General features: G+C 41.9%; 1 protein-coding gene and 1 pseudogene across 1 annotated transcript; both read right to left on the bottom strand.

The window, feature by feature from the left end:
• The window catches only part of LOC104539652, a 5,687-nt pseudogene extending 1,042 nt beyond the window's left edge, over nucleotides 1-4,645 (bottom strand).
• A 1,129-nt stretch (nucleotides 4,646-5,774) lies between these two features.
• On the bottom strand, nucleotides 5,775-18,547 carry LOC104539651 (hyaluronidase-4-like; the record flags this gene model as incomplete). The annotated part of the gene is made up of 3 exons (XM_010183237.1): nucleotides 5,775-5,876; nucleotides 16,957-17,301; nucleotides 18,458-18,547. Coding segments are annotated over 3 exons (537 nt in total), but the record flags the coding sequence as incomplete, so codon positions are not given.
• Between the last annotated feature and the right edge of the window lie 2,318 nt (nucleotides 18,548-20,865).

The following is a 20,865-nucleotide window of genomic DNA, read 5'->3' as shown; positions in this document are numbered from 1 at the left end:
CTATTGGCTTCTTGCCCTACCACTGGTTGCCTGTGAGCCTCACAAGACCTTGTTGAGCTGGAAAGTACTGACGACGTCCCATGGTCATCCTGACTGGGGGACAGTGAAGACTGGTTAAGCAGTCAGCTCTGATGGTACCAAGTACTCAGAACTGGTGCAGTCAGGCAGTGTCATTAATAGCATAAAATGAGAATCTTACGCATTGCATTTAAATCAGACACAGGCTTACCTCTGAAGAAATTAAATTCATATCTCACCAAATAACAGCTCCCAGGGCACTCTCTCAGATAGTGTTAATACAATCTTGCTACAGTGAAAAGAGTAAAGACCTCACTACCAGGCTAATTCAGCATTTCACAGTCTTTCTAAAGTAATCCAATGATTTCTTATGCGGCTGTCCCTTGGACTACATTTTCTTTTCATTCTGATCGCTGTGGACTACATTTTATTGTGGCTAAATATTTGCTGTCTAGAGTACAAGGATTATTGAATGTAAGTTGCACACTTAGTTACTGCCTGAGATGTTGGTAATAAACAAGTGAACAAACACTGGGAAAAAAATGCATTTTCATTTACTTTGATGCAAAATGTAATTATTTGATATCTCATCAGTTACTAGAAGCAACAAAAATATTTTCATTGAAGTGGGATTTTTAATATGGCAATTCTCCTAAGCATTCCCTCAGTTCTGTTTTTGCTGATAAGGGGAACGAGAGAGTCATTTTACTGTGTCAATCACCTGTTTTCCCCAGTCCTCTCCAATTTGAAAGCTGTGATTCCAAAGGCATGCATTGTTCTCATTGCTTTCCCTAGAAGCTCACTCAGCTTCTTACAAAAACCTTAGAAAAAGTGACTGTAAATAGGCACACACAATAGGAGGGAGAATGTCAGCATTGTGCAGCTTTAAATGAAAGTGAAAATTCAACACTAGGTGAAGCTTAAAAATTTCAGTTTCAATTTGTGTGCTATTTCTAGGTTTGTTTCAGAAATAAGTCTTTTACTATGCCTTTTCCTTGCATTGCAGGCTGTAAGGAGAGAGTGTTTGGTGCTGGACATTTATTCTTACTTTGAACAGTGATTAAGTATCAGTAACAAGTGAATTACTATTCCACAAGCACTGAAGATGAAAGACCATTGATACTTAAGTGACTCCCCAGACACCATCATCGACTTAAGAGTGACTGAGGGCTACAGCACATCAAGAATCAAAGTAGAAAAACTTCACAGGTATTAGTTGCCTGAAGGGGAAAAGAAGTGTAAACTGGGCATAAAATGGCAAAGGGGATGCGCACCAGCCGGCAGCACTTATTGATGTCCATCTTTCCTGTACTTAAAAGCTAAGGAAGGACAAGCTGGATAAAACCACCAAAGCAGGTGCTTTCACCTCCTTTAATGCCTAAGAATAAGCATTTGCCTTCAAGATGGGAAGAAACACAGCCCCTTACTGAGAAGTTTAGTGGGTGATGGCAGTGCTAGGGGTGTAGTGGGACCTAACAAGAGAGGGAGCTAGTGCTCCTTTCCAGACAAGGTGCCAACTTCAGACTCCGCACCTGGGCTGAAAGACTGAACATAGCCTTTACAGATCATTGATAAAGATGTTAAACAGAAGCGGCCTGAACACTGAGCCCTGGGGAACACAAATTGTGACCGGCCACCAACTGGATTTAACTCCATTCACCACTACTCTCTAGGCCCAGACATCCAGCCAGTGTTTGATCCAGCAGAATGTACATCCATCCAAGCCTTGGGCAACCAGTTTGTTCATGAGAATGCTGTGGGGAACAGTATCAAAGGCTTTACTGAAGTGCAGATAAACAACATCCGTAAGCCTTTCCCTCATCCACCAAGCGCATCACCTTGTTATAGAAGGAGATCGTGTTCATCAAGCAGGATCTGCCCTTCATGAACCCATGTTGACTGGGCCTGATCATCTGGTTGTCCCATAAACAATGTGTAATGGGCCTCAAGATGATTTGTTCCATGACCTTCCCCGGCACCGAGGTCAGACTGACAGGTCTGTAGTTCCCTGGATAAAGAAAGCACATCAGGGAGGATTAATGTATTAACTGCCTCCTGTGAACTACATCAAATTGCTGAAATCCTTTTAATCCATTCAACTGCGTGTTTGAGTATAGCACAATGATGAATTAAAGCAAAAAAATAAGTATTTGAGGGTGCATTTTTCCTTCAGAACACTGAGCTCTTTAAAGCATGGGAACAATTAACATGAACCAGCAGAGCTGGTCCAAGTGGGAGGTTTTCCATCCTGATGCACCATCTGCAAGAATGGTTAAAACATAAATGCAGCACACATTGTTCCAGTAAAAGCTTACCATAGAAATAAATAATAGAGGTTCATCTCTATAACCTAGTCAAGTGTACACAAATACAAGCAAATGTTTTTGACTGTTTCAAAGGGTTTTCTTAATGTCAGTGGAAGCATACAAGGCTGCACTGGTATCCCAGAGCCAGGAAAGTTCATTGTTCCTCAGAACTTCACTCATTGGGCAGGAACCAGTGTAGTTCAGATCACGGAAATTGTAATTATGACAGTCAGGTTATAAATAGTATCCCCACAGGCCCTTTGGTCTGCTTTTCATTCCTAATGCAATTGTTTCCTTCACAAAATCTTTTGCACTTTCTTCAAAGGAAACTCTGGCTAAATGTCCAACACCATTTGCTGAAATATTCCCTTCCATTTCGGTTACGAGTTTCCTGGACTTACTTCTGAAGACATCATTTGCATCCCAACTGCAGGCCCACTGAGGTCTCCAGTGCTCCCAGTCTATGGCAGCTAATCCACTGAAGTTCTTAGCTGGGATGTAATAGTTAATGCGACGACCATATTTTTCCAGATGAGTTTGCAAACTGGAGTTCTAGGGTAGGCCATGATGAACAGGGATTTCCTGCAATGTGTACCAGGTATAGCTGAGCCTCTTAAAAAAATATGGTCACGTTCTGCTCTCTTGTTTTAGCTAATGAGCTTCCAATCATATGGAACATTTCCAGGTTCAGTATGAAGTCATACTTCAAGGAGCACAGGTCTGTCAGTCATTTCAGGTGGCTATTAAAGGCTTCTTCTCCCAGAACGGTGTTTGGGCTGGTTGCATAGCAAGGGAAGTCCAGATCAGTGCTATGTGCAGCCATGCCAGGGGCTGAAAGGTGAAGAATGTATAACAGTGTCCCATTTTCAGGCAGTGCTTTGGTGACTTAAGAGACATTAGGTGGATCTCCCAATTTGTCTGTAGAACATAACAGAAGGGGTACTAGTATTTATTCCATATATAGCTATATGAACTGGTATCAGCCATTACTAAGGTATCCACCATGCTAACACTGAAGAAACAAAGTGAACACAAGCTAACCCAAAGAAAGGGGGCAGATTCCCAGCTAAAGTAATTCAGTGGAAGTCTGTGGAAGTCAGTGTAACCACAGTTGCTTGTCTCATCAAACCAGGTCTTACTAAAATCACCGAGGATGTTGCCATCACTTCAGTGGGCCCCAGGGTATCTTAATGGTCATGGCCGTTGCAGTTGGGAAGATTGATGAAGAAATGATTCTCTTATTCTTCAAGCTTTCTCAATAATAGTAAAGGTAACTATAAAACCTAATGTTGGATTTTATAACCATCTTCACAACTTCATGAACATCTCTGACCTGTCTTGTACAGTGGCAGACAGTGATATTCCAAATTGGTCTAAACAAGCACATGTATTTAGTTGTCATTGTGCAGTACCATAAAGTTCAAACCCTTGACAGCAATAAAGCAGATCCACAAAAACTTGCTTTGACCTATTTATTAGCCTGGCTGCACCATCACATGGAGCTAGCGCCTTCCAGACCAGCTCTGCACAGCACTGCATTGTGCAATGTGGACTTTGATGCTAAGGCCTGTGGCCACTGCTATGAGCAGAATCATTAGTCACAAGGTCCATGCTGATTATGTGTGTATTAAGCAGAAAAGAAACCAGGTAAGTACTTATATTGTATGTAAGAGAGAGAGAGTCTTAATTATCCTCCAACTCCAGGCTCCCCTCTGCATTCAAAAACCTGGGGAAATACCACACTACTGTACAATCAACCATCAGAGATGATCATGGATTTGTATTTGAGTCCTCCTTGTCGCTCTTTTTCCTCAGTCCTTGCCTACCTATTTATCTCTCCTTGGATAGTGACCAGCTGGAAGTGAGGATCATGGGTATCATGGGACATCTATGGTGTCCTCCCTTTCTCTCAAAATAAGAAAAAAAAAACATCAATCAGGAATATCTATGCAACAGAGGTACTTTGATTGACCTTCTCACCCCTCCATTTCTTTGCTATTTTAGAGTAGGACTAGCATGACCTAATTTCAGGTACCTGCAGCAAAAACAACATCCAAGGTAGCCAAGCTAGGTACTTTTAATAAGCCATGGCTGCTTTTAGGATGCAGTCATCTGACAGTTGGAGATGTCAGAGCACTCAGAGTGTCCAAAATGTTCCTCCTGCTGACCAGGCAGGTAGTCCACAGGACCAATGCTGTATACTGTAGACACTGCAGAACTCAACATTTCATCAGAGAAATCTCATCCCACGAGATTCATAATACCTCGCATTTAGTGAAGAGGAGGCCCAGCTTTTCAAAACCACTATCCACAAGTGCCATATGAGCTAATGCTCATATAATGGGCCTTTTGGAAAATGGTGTTAATGAAAATTAGCCCAATTTACTGAGTGTCTCTCAGAAAGCATATACCATACCGAGAAATCAAGCTCAGCAAAGCTACTCAGGGCATGGCAGTATTTGAGACCAAACTGAAGTTTATTGCTAGAAGGATCTACAGCCAAAGGTGAAAGATGATGAGCTTGCCCTTACAAGGAGACAGCCAACAAAAGGACCAGAGGGTCTCGCCCCAGAGGGACAGAGAGAAGGGACGAGGGGCTCCTGCCAACCCAGCATCTCTGCTCCTTACAACAGCCCCTGCCTGGGATCAGCATGGGCTGCTGGCTTTCTGGGGTGTTCGAGGAGGCTGCAGCAGTGCTGCTCAGCAGTCTGCTGTGCTCTGCTGTGCTCTGCTTTGATGACAACCAGCTGAGAAATCACAGAATCACAGAATGTTAGGGATTGGAAGGGACCTCAAAAGATCATCTAGTCCAATCCCCCAATGTAGAGGCCTTGCTGTGCCTTGCAAGGCCTTGCATGGTCACTGAGCACTGCTCTCGCAGTTCACAAAGAATCAGAGCCGTAAGAAAATCCTGGCAGGGGGCAGCAAATCCCTACAATTATTATGTTTTTCACATTGCAGCATGTGATTCTAAATTGCAGGATGTTGAGTTCCTCCTGTGAGAGCCGCACCAACATCCTGCCCCTCTGCTCCCATGCCTGTCACAGCCTGGTTCAGGAGGTGACACTGAGCTGGGCACATTCCTCAGGTATTTACTCCAGGTTTCAGAGAGCACTCCCCATGTAGGACCTGTGTCACTTGACACAAGCGTGCCAGTGGCATGTGAGGGTGGCCATCCAGGCCCTGAGGTACCTCTCAGCATTGCACCCCAGGGCAGGCAGGGCCAGTGCTGCCCAGCCAGGCTGCACCAAAACATGCAGGGCTTGCTGGGGGCTGCTTTCACTGTGGTCTGCCCACTGGTGGGAAATGAGGAGGCTCACCACTGCCCCATGCTGTAAGTCTTCATTTCCCTCCTCAAGCAAGGATAACCGGAGTAATTAGCCCTGCACTTTGTTGTGTGCTGGGCCCTCTGAGCTGACACATGGGAAAGGCAGTATCAGCAAAATAATATTAATAATAATAATAATAATCATCATCATCATCGTCGTCGTCGTCATCGTCGTCGTCGTCATCATCATCATCATCATCATCATCATCATCATCACCACCACTCTAGGTTATTGAAGACTGTAGGGAAGTGGCAGATCACCCTGTTCCCTGAGAAAAACTTGTCATGGAGGACTTAACACAGAGAGATACTTGTAGTTGCTTTATTATTAAGGAGGAAACAGTTAGCATTTTATATTCTGTGTGAGGGCAAATCACTGAGGATTACTGACTTCTGATTTTATTCCATTTGATGCACTGAGCCATCACACAAGCACACAGGTGCTGCAGTTGGAAGCAGGCTCTGAAGTCACTTATTTGCAGTATGCAGGAAGGATGTCCTGTGCCCGAGCTCTGCTCAGTATTTTTCCCTTAGGCTTTTCAATTTTATTTTAGTTGTGCAGGTTTACAGCACACTAAGAAGGTCTTGTCCTTTTTTTGCAAGATATTTCTTTCATTTGTGTCTGTCACAGTTGACAAAAAAAGCATGATGAAGGTGTGCAGTTGTACATCTTCTGCTGATTCTATTTTTCTCTGTAAACCAAGGCAACACAGAAGCAGCCCATCTTGGTGCCCAGCTGACAGGGAAAATGCGGAGTGGGAAGCAGTTCCCAACAGAGAGAAAGTGGAAACCATATGTCTTTATTAGACAGAAACCAGCTCTAACTAAGGCTAAGCAAAATCAGTTTAAAACAGGCAGTTCTGAATTGAATAGACAGAGAGAAGTACTTGAACCAGATCACAGGATACTGCTGAAAAAAAAAAATAGCTGGCTAAATGATAAGAAATTACTAAGTATTCATCAGATGATATAAACCTTGTATCCCTCCCCCAGAATTAATCTAGAGCTGAGAAAAGTACTTTCAAGCTTTGGCATTTATCTTGTAACAGAAATCCTTCTCCAGTGATGTTACACTATTCATATCAAGGGATTAGAAAAATTACAAATTATCAATAAAGACAATGGTCTTTTCTCCTTTCTGATTAACATTGTTACAACAATATGGCATTGACGCAGCACAACCTTGATGGGCTTAAACCAGGGGGTCTCAACAGGCAAGCCAATCTCCAAATACCCTTATCAAAGACGTGCATGGTTTTTGAAACAAGAATTTTCACACCCACAGAGATCCAATAAAATCCCTGGATTTTTACAGAATAATCCTTTTGTTGACTTTTTATCAGCAAAGCTAAAGCTGATACATTCAGAAGTCAGATGGGCTGGAACAAGTTTTGTCCAGTTGCAGTCGTGCTGTTGGCCGCGAATCTCGCTCTCTGTGCCGGGTCTGAATTTGGAGATGACTTGTTTGGAGGGTGGTGACAAAGGAATGACCCTGAGAGATGCAGAGCTTGCAGCAGCCTCAGGAAGGGCACTATGGGAGGATGCAGTGTTGCTGTTCTATACCTTCCTTCATATAGATGGGGACTTACTAAACTGAGGCATCCTTTAGCAATTCACCTCAATGAGACTATGCAGAGTATCTCTGTTATGTTAGCAAATGCAGGGGACTGAATATGCAGCATAATGAGTAACAAAAATGAAGCACAGCCTCACCTCACAATCATCTGACTGACTCAGTGACATTGGTGACTTATTATAGCTGAAATTAAAACCAGTGCTTCACTGGTCCTGATAAAGGTGCTAGGGATCCTAAGCAGCACGAACTGCCAAGAGATATTTCAAATTTAGGGCAAGGCATCCTCAAAATGCTACAAATTAAAGTGCAACAGAGCTATTTCCCATTGCACCTGTAAGGAAAAAGTTGAATAAAGCATGAAAAGCTGTAATTTAGCATTTTAACACACATATGGCAGTTTGGAAGGGAGGTACAGATAGCAATTTTGTAGTTAAAATCTAACGTATTATAATGAAAAATTGAGACTACTGCACAGAGTAGAGCAGATTTTAGCAGATGAGCTACAAATCTGTGTGGGCTTCATCAGGGCAGTCATCTGGCCTCTATTGTCTCAGATCCTTTTGACACCATAGTGGACTTTTCTTATTATGTATGTGAGAACACGTCCATTTTGGTGGCCTACTAGATAGCTGGACTTCTGAATATGGAAAATGAAGAAAATTGATGAAGTGTGCTTATGCTATTTACTTCTCCATTTCATGCTGCATAGATGTCCCTCATCTGAAGACAATTGCACCTGACAGTGGTCCAGCCTGGGAGATTAGACTCATGCTTCATCCTAGCAAAAAGACAGATGGTTTGATGAATTGATTTAATGGTCCTCTGAAACATCCATAAAATCAGTCTTTATGCTTAGCTTGTACTTCTCTGATGCTCTTGATGTCAGTGACTGGATCATTTTCTGGCATACACTGAAATAATCACAAAGCTTCTTTGGCCTGTCAAGGCCTGGCAAGGTTCTCAGTGCTCTATACCATAATTTTCCTCCTGTTTTAAGACTGAAGGTTTTCCAATATCCCCCTTTTCCAACGAGTGTAGCCTTTGCACTAGAAGCTATGTTTTGGATGCTTACACTATAGAATCAGCATAATAGCCTGAATCCTGGACTGCTGGAGTGATCTGCATTGCTACCACATTGTTTTTGTGTGATACCATATCAGAAAGTTATATGGATTCCACCATGTTCAAAGCAAGAAAATTCACATTCTTTGAGGGTACATCAGCCTCAAGATGTGAAGGGTGTGTTCAGGACTAGGCTTAACCTCATTCCCAGGATGCACAGGTTTCCTTCCACACTGCTCATTTTTCAGTAGTTTGAAATACCCACACTGTGAGGACCCACATTTGGGAGATGTGTTTAGAAGACCACAATACAGCGTCACCACACACTTGACTTCAGGCTGCGTCAGAAAAAAGAAGGAGCCCTTCTTAAGGCATAAGATAAGGCAAGGTTCCTCCTTGCCAGGTAGCTCCTGAGCACATGGTACATCCATGTATTTTTGGACCAGAAGTGGGCTTCATGGCATGTCATTACCACCCTTTTTTCCCTGCCTTTCTGACGCTGAGAAAAAAGAGCAAATACCAGCAGATTAGTGCTGACTTACTCTTATTCCTCATAGCATTTTGAATTGTGTTTAACTGCTCCTTTTAAGAAGTAACTTTCCTCTCTATCCATTTTCCTGATTCAATTGTATGGTAAATCCTAACTGAAAACTAAATAAGTGAAGCTTGATGTTCTGAGCATATTCTTCTCACAGAAATGAAACAAAAGGTTAGCCCTACACAATAAGAAGGAGTTGCCTCTCCTCCCACTGACTTTCTTGGGAGTCCAGCAGTTACTTTGTACTTGCACTAGGGTAAGATTGTGCCCCCAGACTGTGCAGAACAAACACCCACTTGCACACTGGAGTGATTACAGCTTGCACCCTGCACCAGCAGATTGGGGTGACATTCCTTTCTTCCTGCTCCTACAGAATAGCTGCAACACAGCAGAAAGAAAAAAAAAAAGCCTTTAATTCCCTCCTCCCCCTCCAGCTGAGTATTACATTAGAACTAGATGTTATTGTTGGAGGAAATACAACAATTCGGTGTTGTCAGTCTAAGGGATTATTACAATTATTTTAAGCCAGGAGTCATGTAAACCTTGGTAAGCCTCATGTATGGATGGAGACTTTGAACAAATACATCAAGCCTTGCTCAGTGGCCAGGCCCTAGGGCAGCCTCTCCACCTAGGCCTCATCAGCCGAGTCATCTTGCAGCAGCTGATGGGTGCTAGGAACTAATGGGCTAATGCCAACCCAAAAGGATGGAAAATTTTCCAAAATTTGAAAAATTGGAATTTTTCCAAAAGGAAAATTCCAAGGATGAACAAAGCAAGCATGAAGATTTCATGCCTGGTTTTTAGCTGCTGTAAATCAATAATGATAAACCTTCTTACAGCAGATGAGATTGTGTCCTTTCAAGAGCAGAGAAATCACAACAAAATTAAAATAGGAGATAGCATTCTGAAAAAACACAAATCAAGTGCTTTCTGTCAAAAGTGAGGTAACTGCCACTCAAATTAGCATCTTCACAAAGGCAGGTCTGTTCATTATTGGGTTCCAACTCAAGTATATACAGAGCTGAGTATTGCTGCTGCTGCTATGAAGGCAGCAGTGGTGCTTACACATCACTGTTCCTTCCAGATCAAGATGTATCAGTACCTGAATTCCTACAGAGGCCCAGAAAGAGCTTGTCTTATTTCTTCCTACTTCTAGGTGAAGAAACATTTCTATTTGTCCAAATTCCACAAAATAAAGTTTGATGCCAAGACTTAAGAAAAGCGTACTTGTCCATGGAGCAGTCTGATGCTTCCAAAGGGCTTGTCCAAATTAACCCTATGCAGTTGGCATCATTTACCATTGTAGGTACTCAAAGACTGCAGGATCTTTGTGCATGACTCAGTTTCTCTGAGCTTAAAGAAGCACCTTTGATAGAGAGCAAACTGCCATGCACTGGCCCTGTCAGCTTGCATCTCCCTCACAGCTCCCACTGCAGCCCTCTGAGGGTGAGGAGGGGCAGGAGGAAGGTCATCATCGCCACAGGGGCCAGAACTCTCCCATGTAGCGGATCCCTGTAGCAAGGATCCCCCACCTGTGCCTCGAGTCCTCCCCATGCCAAGGGGTAGGCGATACCTGACGTGAGTCTGTTTTAATGTCCCCATTGGGAGTCTTGTGCTGAGCGTTAAAATGCTCAAAATAAGTTTCACTTTAACTCCCCACAGGGAGAGGCATGAGCAACTGTACACAAGGGAACAACACAAGGCAAATGTGAACATCAGCTTAAGAAATCCCAGCTGCCCTCTGTGTACATGGGTTTCCATAGGATACCTCCTTCCTAGCAGTGCAAAATAAAGGTCGAGTGGGCAAAGAGTCAAGCTAAGAAGCAACTTCAGTAAGGGGTATAACTAAATGTCTTTTATTCTGCCTCAGAAAGCCAGCATCTGAAGGAGCAATACGAAAAATGCTCTTACTAATCTGCTGTCTAATTGACTGAGAAGGTTATTACTAGCATGGAAACAAACACCATTTTTCCAAAAGCTGCCCAGAAATGTCAAACTGCTTGACTGTGTGAGGAGAGAAAGCAGGACCAATACTCTGGGCTGCTTTTCTTCTTGCACATGCTGGAGAGCACCTTAAATAAAAGCCAGGAGAATTCTTGTTGTAATGGAAAAATGAGAAAGGAGCACTGACTTTCTCCGACAAAACAGGCTGCCAGCATGTTAAAATATCAACCTAGGAAAAAGAAAAAAAATAAAATGTCTGAAGAGGCCACATTTATTGTTGAAATAGGAGCAGCTGCATGAACGAAGCTTAAAATATTGTCCTTTGAAATTATAGAAGTCTGCTTATTTTTAGCTTGTTAGATGCTGTTAGCTTCCTGTGTAAACGTGGTTACATAATAGACATAATCCTCACGGCAGCAGAGGCCATACGTGCCAAGCTATAAGGTTACACAACTGTCTCCGAGCCTGTTCCCACCAGGCAGAAAACAAAGCCTCATGCCCCTCCTAACTGCTCTGATGCTTCTGAGTCAAACTTGTAGACACACGTGTTACACTATGCACACACATATGCTCACTCATATACACATGTACATATGTATGTATAGTAACACACACAGATATCCCCTTGTTTTCTTATTGCAGCTTAAAGTAAGTTTTCATTGAATCCGAAAAATACCACCTTGGAATTACTCTGGTGACATTACACAAGGAATAAACTAGTGTGTTGTAACTGTTAAAAGCAGCAAAGTTAAAGCTCAAGCACACACTTACTTTGGGAAGCTAACAGAAAACTTTTCCCCTCTTTTCTAATGTGACCTCTAGCTGCTCCTTACTGCTTCTTGCTATGGTATGTGGAAAGCACGCAGTGCCATTGCTGAACAAGGAACAACTTAGACGCTTTAATCTCATTAAGCAGTATGTGACATCATTGCTTTTCCTTGGTTATTTTGAAAGCCTGGACTTTTGTCTCTGAGAAGCTGGACTGTTCTCAGCGTGTGTCATTCTTCGAAGTGTACAGAACTATCATTCCCTTCTTATTTTTAGAGTAATCTGTGTTTGCAAATACTCCCACTCTCTGAGTCTGGCCCAGATTGACAGGAAATTACTTTTCCTGAAATGTAAACAAAAAAGAAGTTGTGGCTGCCACAGCATCTTAACCATATCAAATTTTCTTTGGCAAAGTCTTTCATATGTCTTATTACACATGACATGCAATTTTAATTTACTACCTACAACAAATGCTTTCAGTGCAAAACTGAGGAAATATTTGATTTTAGCAACAATTTTTTTTTATTTTAGCAATTTTTAACAGCAAAAAATGTGCACATGTATTTTTACAAACATGCATATTTATGCACAGTGTTGCAGATCCAAACTGGTCTGAGATTTTTTTCTGTTGGTTTTGTCTGTGAGGGCTGTTAGCAATTTTTTTTTTATAACAGTATCATTCCCATTTTTGCAAAGGCACTGACCCTAGCAGAGAACATTGCATTTGGAAAAAACTGATGGAACACAAAAATGCCAGTATGACTATGCTCAGCCAGAGAGCCTTTCTCACCTTTTTTCACCTTTAGGACTCAGTGGCAAAAGGGGACTTCAGAAAACTTGTTGATTGTTCCCCAGTTGTGCCACTCCAGGCAAAGTTTACCTGCCCTGTCCTTGGCATCTAGTGAGGTGCTGAGGTCTGGGCTGGTCACGGCAGGGAGCCCTCAGCTTTGGGGGAGCCCAGCACATGCCTTGACTTGGCAGAACCCCCATCCTTGGACCAATGCTCTGCCTGCTGTCCCCCACGTAGGCATGGAGGAGGGCAGATGCCACCAGGTGCTGTCTTTCCCCTGCCACATAGTCCCCCTGGAACAGGTTGGGTGAGTCACCATCAATGCTGCCAACTACATACGAAGGCTGCTTACTCACCATGTATTGTCTTGAGTAGCGATACTCAACTGCTGGTTTTGCTACGACTTCCCTATGGGTTTTGTCCACTTCCTTAGCCCTGGCTGGGCTGCACGACCAGTGTGACATGAGTCAGATAGAGGAATTAATCTGAGTTTAGAAAAAAAGCATCGGAGAAAGACACCATTTTTAACAAGGGAACTTTTGACCTGGATGGTTTCCCAATCCAGGTCAGCACAAGGGCACCCAGGTTGCCGTGCCAGCACAAGCAGGGCACAGCACACCACAATACAGGGATGGGAGTGAGCAGAAAGGTAGGGAGTGGGAGGAAGATGTCAGTGGCACCTAAAGCTTGCCAAATTGGAACCGCAGTCCCATATATCTACCTGTTGGACTGAAGTGGAACAAAATGAGTCTCAGCCTTTACATGCATTTGTGAGCTGCTTAGAACAGACAACCTTTTATAAAGGGTCCCTTCCAGCCCCTAATATTCTGTTATTCTGTGATTCTGTGAAAAAGTGCAACACCCAGCAATGCCGAGAGAGAAAAAGGAAATGAGCACATTTCCCCAAATTTCAAAGTTTTGGAATGCTAAATCAGCAAATTTGAGAAGCTGAAAGCCTGTCAGTTGTGCTTCTCTTGGTATTGTTTGTTTTCTGATGAGAAGCAGAGGATTAGAAAACTCTACAACTCAGTATTTGGGAAGAGTAAAGATATGGGATCTGAGTTCATTATCAGCTTGAAGCAGAGGTGGTTCAGATGACATACAGCAAATCCTTGTTCCTATTATCTCCAGAAACCAGTGTCCACTTCCAAGGATCAACTATACTTTAAGAGCTGGTTCTAGCTGAGGCCATCATCATAAAGATTATAGCCAAGCATCAGGCTCCAGCCAACCTTGCATGATCCAATCCTGCACCCACCCTGGTACAATCCACTGTTGCAGCTCCACAGTGTGACTCTATCCTGGTAGGTAATCTAAGACACAGCCATCTATGGGGCTAAGGCAGTCAAACGCATCCTGACTTTGATACTGACTGGTGTAGTTAGTGGTGCCACATGGGAGCACACAAGACATGGGAGGCCTTACACACATCTGTGCAACCTCTGCCTGCCCTCAGTCAGCAGCTCAGCTGCCTCCAACCCCACCACTGGCAGCTGGAGTTGAAAAGAACTTCCAGGGAAGAAAATCTTGTTTTCATTACAAAAGAAAGGGCTCTAACTAGCTTAAACAGAAAAAAAAAATCTATACCATTTAATTCGCTTAGACACTTGGTTCCTTCAATAATTATTAAGAAGTCTAGATCAAATTCTGATTTTGATATTCTACCTAAGACAGCCTGGTGATGAGGACACAGAACTGGGCTTGCAGTTCTTTCCAGAAACATATAAGCCAAATTCAAATACTTTTGTTTCCAGTCAGATGTACTACCACAGACACTCATATTCTCTTCTGTGTGAAGTGGTGACCTAGACTAAAGAAGAGCCATTGGGCAAATTTACACCTGACATAAACTGACAGAGCACTATGGACTTTAGTAGGATTCTGCCAGTGTACCCTAATAGAGAATATACATCACAGACTGAATCAGGAATACTGCCAGTTCACCCACAAAATCTGTATACTTTGTATAAACCTCCCACAGAGTACCAGAACTTTAGCTTATGAAGACCTTATGTTAGTTTAATTGAATTTATGCTATCCAAATAAATTGTGTATAAAAGTCACAACACAGTTTATTCTTATAAGCCTACAGAAATAATGGCAACACTTTACAAAGTGACACACAACATTTTAAAAGCACATTTCACTGACACAGTGCATGAGGATTATGGCATTTTCACATCACCCATGGTTTCAGAACACAGGACAGCATAAAACAAAGCAGGAACATACAGTTTAAATACAGACCTACACTGGTGACAACTATTTAGCAAAACTAGGCTAATAGTTTCTATGCTTTCAATTCACTAAAGTATGTGTAAGTTTCCCTTGAATTTTAGCAAGCTCTGAATTTAATAAAAGAGCTAAAAGAGAATATAATCAATAAAAAGTACTTGGAAAATGTAAACATTATAGCTTCAGTCTAAAGGCATAGGTTTTAACAAATGTCAATTTTCCTAAACTTTAGTTTAAATCCTTTTGCTCCCACATCAAAATAATGAAGTTTTTTTTTCACTTTTGCTCTCATCCACTGCTGTTACACACTACAAAGCAAAAGGTCAGTGGCAAAGCTCTCCTGTGGCTTCTCAGCACAACGTGTCATTACAGAGTGACTCACTATAGTTAGCACCAGGTCTCTACTTAATTGAAGTTGGTCCCATTTTATTGTCTAGGTTCAAAGGGATCATTGCAGCCTTAATATATTTACTGCAGGTCTGTTATCAGCTGGGTCTTTGGCTCCAGTGAATCTGAGCATCACAGTTCACACCAGCTGGGAATCTGGTGCTGGCAAACCAAAGAAAGCTTTTTTGTGGGGTTACTATGAAGAATCGTAAATGTTCAGAAAGAATGGGATATAACATAGAACATTGGACTCCCAGCAGATTATAATACATAGCGACACGTTAAAGTAATGTAGCTATCAAGAAGGGGGTCTGTCTAAGGGCCAGATTCAGACTGACTTACTCAGTTGAGTATCCTTTCCACATAGCCTTCCTGATTTTTACCAAACTGCAATAGGTACTGTGTAGTGTGAGCAATGAAGTCTGGCCACAAATGATCAATATAGACACTAGTCAGGGTTAAAAAAATATCTTAGACCCACATGTGGGTTTCTTATTGATTTGTGAGTCCATGCTCTGGAATGTTACTCAGTTCAATGCATCATACAAAAGTCTCAAAAGAAAATTATTTTAGTACCTTCCCTAAGTCAGAAAGATGTAGGGAATTTCTTGGTTTTGTCTTCAGTTCAATGAAAGCATTCATTATTTGATACTTTGAAAGGCTGTGTGGAAGACAGATAGGCCTTTGATGAAATATGTTTGTTTACGCATGAACATGGACCAATGAATAACTGCAAATGGACATGCCATGGCCTGACAGGATGGTGTATTATAGATGCTAAATTAACCAGTAACCAGTAGTTCATTAAGTTATATCACCTCCAAAGATGTCCCCATCCGAAGCCAGAGGCTGCAAGCCAAAACATTGCCAGTGAGTAGAGTTCTTCATTTTCTCCCCTGGATGAGGGAGTAGGATCTGTCAGCCTGTTCCCGTTTCCCAGTTGCTGATCAGCCAGCTTGGCTGGGTGACTGCACAAGAGTGGTACAAGAGCAGAGATACCAAACCTGTGTATTTAGCAGAGCAGAAAGCAAAGACCTGCAGTGGCCCCGAAGGCAGCAGTGACTCCAAGCAACAAGGCTGCCTGCTTCCCAAGGGTTCAGAGTGAGAGAAGTGCTCCTCCATCGCCTCCCCAGGCAGGAGCACTGTGAGGTGCCAGCTGCCAGCACCACTGTCAGAGCTCAGGACCCCTCACCTAAATGTGTATATGTTCTGCTGGTTGGCTGGTGTGGTGTGAAAATGAATATTTGACCCAATGACTGGCAATTGCAGAGATTTTCAGTCAAGCAGTACCTTTGAAACTGATGGCAGAAAACTACCACTGAAAATACTGATACCTCTAGAAGTAATACAAATCAAATTAGGTTCTGACATACTGAAATATAAATTTTTTAAAGTGTGCATTGATGTGCTATTCTATACTCTTTGCATTGTCCTTCACAGTAGGATCAGTGACGTGCAGTGGATGTGGCTCTGATCACAGTGCCGCTGCTCACACAAAATGCCATTTGACTTCAGCAAGAGCAGCAGCGAACTTTTTGTGATCCCTGGTCCACACGAAGACTTTCCTCATCATCATATGTTAAATCATCCAGCCCCGAAACAAAAAGGTTCTGGGTCCTTTTTAAAGTTTCTACATGGGTGAATCCTTGTATAAGTTTCTTAAACTTTTTTTCTCAGCTTAGTATTGCAGTAGAAGCTTTATCTGTTGAACATATATGAGTAAAACTTGAGTTAAGAGTAAAGGAGCTCATAAAAAAGAGGGGTCTGCTTTCAAAACATTTAATGTCTGAAGCAATTCCAGGAGTGGGAGAGTAAATCTATTTAATCAACAATGCCTTTTCCCTATGCAAAAAAAGCTTGCTGAGGAACAGAATTGTTAGGGGCACCATTTCTTACTTCCTTGCACTGCCTCAGAAGACTTTAGAGTGCAGTACAAAGCAGAAGGAGCTGCATGGCTCCTAAGAGGAAGACATAAAGTTTTTGTTTTCTTGATCTACTGAATACAACATGAACCCAGTGCTCCATTAGCCTTTGGTCAGGCAATTCACAAAATATTCCTGTCCAGCCCTGGTAACACTGACACATGAATCTCTGCCTCATGGCTTCAATACTCTCCAAACTTGGTTCACCAGCCACCTGGAACCTGAGGCCACTCTTTGAGTGATGGGCTCGGATCTTAAAATTAGTGGGTGACAAATGGAGGTAAGCAGAAGAGTCACTGTTTTTGCGGATACATCTTCCATTCTTCTTGCACAGGACTTTGCTACAGAGTTTAGCTGCTGAGGTCACATTGATGATGTAATGTCCTAAGGGTCCGTCAATGTACCGTTTCACAGTTGAACAGCTCTCCTGTAGATAATAAAACACCTTGACACATTTCTCAGCAGCTAGCATTACGTCCAAATTTAAGAAGATGCTAGTACAAAACTGTTCTTGTCTAAAGGAACATGTTGAGATAAATCTTGTTGAATTTACATACTGGAATAAGCGATTGGGTTTAAGTGAGCTTACTTCCATGGCTAAGACTAGAAAGGTACTGACCTTTACTATATTGTCTAATTGGGTGCTTGGTAGAAACATACAGTATTAGACTAGGGAGGAGTCTAGATGTAGTCTGAGTTTGAGTCTAGAGTAGTAGACTGAAAGAAAGTTTATCTGAGACTAACATGTTCCTCAAGTAGAGATTTCTGGAAACTGCTGACAAGGAGCAGTGCATGTGACTAATAGGTTTTAAAGCACATATTGAGTGACTGCTTTGGTCCTAATCTCTCCAACTCCTTCAGTTTACAAGGAGCCACATCATTTTCAGACATCAGGACAGAAGTTGCTGCAGTTATGGCTAGGAAGTTCCAGTTCAGATTTCCCTCTTTCTCTGCCCAAGTCAGGGGTACTTCAGGACTTTAGGAGAAGGAGAGCAGACAAAAGCAGTGTGGGCACCAAAGCCCAGCCCAGGTTTAGGAGCAGGGGCTAGCCTGAGGTGCCTCCTGTGAAACCCCAGTGCAGCTTCCTGCCTCCTCCATCACTTCGAGAAGGATTATTTGTGAAAGCCTGGAGAACCTGGGAGGAGGAACTAGGCCTTTTCTTCTAGCAACATTATTTTCCATGTATCTTTTCAACACTAGTGACCAGAAAAAATAGTCCCCCTTCAGACTCCATTCCTTCTCTGTGGATCTGTACAAACCTCCATAGCTACATAGTCAAACACTGTAAAACAAGCTGTGCCTGTATTTGTATATTATTGCTTCAAAACATGCATTTCTTCTAACCTGGACCCATTATTCCACGATGCTATGAGTGACCTGCCCAAAGCATCGTGCTCTGAAACAATGGGTCTTCTCAGCCTTGTGATAGTATAGAACTAGTGAAAGCTGCGAGTAGTACCGAGACATTGACCATCGTTGGCTGCTGACTGACTGATAAAGATAGATAGATGCTATGGAGGGTGTGGTGGCATGGAGGAGATATTGAGGTTGTTCCTACATACCAGTGAACGGATACAACCTACCTTTGAGCTGGCATACTGTATACTGCCCCAGAGAACAACTCCAGCTGCTCCCAAAGCTGCACTTTCACCAATGGTATTGACCAGATCTGTCTAAAAAAGAAGGCCAAAACCAGACATCAGAAAACCAAAGATAAAAAAAATAAAAGTAAAAAAGCACTAGAATATGGGCAGTACCATTTTTTTCCTCCCCAAAGGAGACATTGGTCCTGTGGTATATGCTGTACAATAAAATCACTATTTAGTTTAGTAAACTTTTTTGTGTACCTCCAAAGGTTTGCATAGGTCGCATTCATGAGTGTGACTGCTAAATAAAGAAAACATTTTAGTTTATTCACAAAAGGCCCTGCAACCAAACCGATGGAGTAAGAATTCGACTATCTATTTTATCTACCAGTCCTTGAATGGTTACTATACCTACGTAGGCACCATTTTTGGCAAGTGATGGTAAGTATGATCACACATCATTGCATCGCCCTTACAGTGTCTAGTTACAGTTGATAGCCTTTAGGCAGGCATCTAACTGCTGCTTTAGCCATGCTAATGCAGTTACAAAGTGGATGTTACTACTAGTGTGAATGCCATAATTCCAGGAAACATATCATTGAAAAATGAGCCTCTCCCAGTGCTGCATAGTGCCAAATGGGAAAAACAATAAAAAACCCCAGCCCACAGGGATTTGCATACTCACTTAACCATGTTCACTTTTAGAGTTGCACCAGGAGACAGTTGAGCTGTAGCAACAGCAGTAACACAGCTCTACCAGAGCACAGACTGCGTGTAGAACAAAAGTTGCTGGTGCCTTGCCAACCATGTGGCAGCATACCTTGCAAGTGTCTTAAAGTCATTTCCTGACACCATGAATATTGTGTCTAGGGAAATGCAATTAAAACTTACAAAACATGGAGGAAGGACCTTCTTCCACCTCCAGATTTCAAGGCATGTTCAATTACATCTACCACCATTTCTGTTAACAGTAATTGATTAGAAAGTAATTCCTGATTAGTGTTTGTAACGGCAGATATTACAATATTTCTTGATTTGATGAAGAAACAGCAAGTTCCTTTTAAGAAGTTTGTGATGGTCTTTGATACTGTCTTTTCACTTCCTTTTAGGAGAAAACAATCCAAAAGACCAGCCAAATTATCAGAGTATGGTGGTGGCACCTTTGAAATGCAAAATGATAGAGTGGAAGAACCATGTTATTATTGTTAATTACTACTAAATAATTTGTTTCACTGTGTAAGTGGGCCTGTTGATTTACCAATACATAGTTAAGGAGCTCCTATTCCTGAAACATAGATAAACATGATATCAAGTGTAATTGGTCCTGCCTGAAATTAATGTTGCTGCTGATCATCCAAGCAGTCTTTTAGAGAATGTCATTACTCTTAAAACTATATAGTCTGGTGCTAGTTTTATAAAAGGATAGTAGTGTGGGCTGCAGGTATTATTTTCATGTGGGAAATGGTAAGATTTTTTTTCCTATAGGAATTAATTTATGAGTAAAAAAATTAGAGTATGTGAATTAAAGATCAAAATATAAAATATTAAGAGAATGTGAAATACAGCCTGTTTTCCTGATAATTAGCATTCCCAGACTTTCCTCATCTGCAAAGCATTTTGTGAAGATTACCCAAATACAAAGACTGGGCTGTTATTCTACATTAGACACAGGTTGGTTGAGTGATTTAGAACTAACACAGCTCAGAACTCATTTGCAAATTAATGAAATCTTTTCAGAGAGACAAAATAATTAATCAATAGATATTTACTGTTGCTGGATGAACTAAGACCTGAGCAAACCCAAAAATAAAGATTTTGTAAGTAATATGCTTTAGGAGTTAGGGTGCTTGACCAGGCCTCAATAAATGCAGATTTTATTTCCTTATATTTCACATCTTTGTTTTGTTACTTTTAGAAATTGTATAGATTCAGATCCACAAAGGGATTTCAGCACTGAATGTCTAATTCAAATGAATGTAAAATAAACAAAGCAATAGCATGACCCTTAAAATTCACCTCGTCCTCTGCGTGTGTGAAGTCCAATGGCTCTGATAGTTTCACAACTGAAGATCCTGAGGCACCTACACTTCCACTTTCCTGCACACCTAGAATCACCACCTCGCCAATGCTGAGAAACTCAGCACTTTTCTCAGGCTAAGGCCAAAATCTAGCATTTGACTGGAAGGTATATTCCCCTAGGGCTTAAAGGACTCTCACAGCACCTGCACAAGTGTTGGAGAAAACAGCAGCTCACTGCAAATAAAATTGCATGGGACTTCATTTAAACACTTTTCTTCCACTTTACGTTTCCTCTTTTTGTATTCTTTAAAAGAAAGGTTGAGTGCTAAGAGTCATTCCTTGAGTCATATGCCTTGATAAGGCATATCAAGGATAAGAGGGTCATT

This window comes from Mesitornis unicolor, unplaced genomic scaffold (assembly GCF_000695765.1).
Source record: "Mesitornis unicolor isolate BGI_N332 unplaced genomic scaffold, ASM69576v1 scaffold14564, whole genome shotgun sequence".
Classification (NCBI taxonomy): domain Eukaryota; kingdom Metazoa; phylum Chordata; class Aves; order Mesitornithiformes; family Mesitornithidae; genus Mesitornis; species Mesitornis unicolor.
Note: the sequence above shows the minus strand (reverse complement) of the source record. Positions and strands in the feature narration are given on the sequence as shown.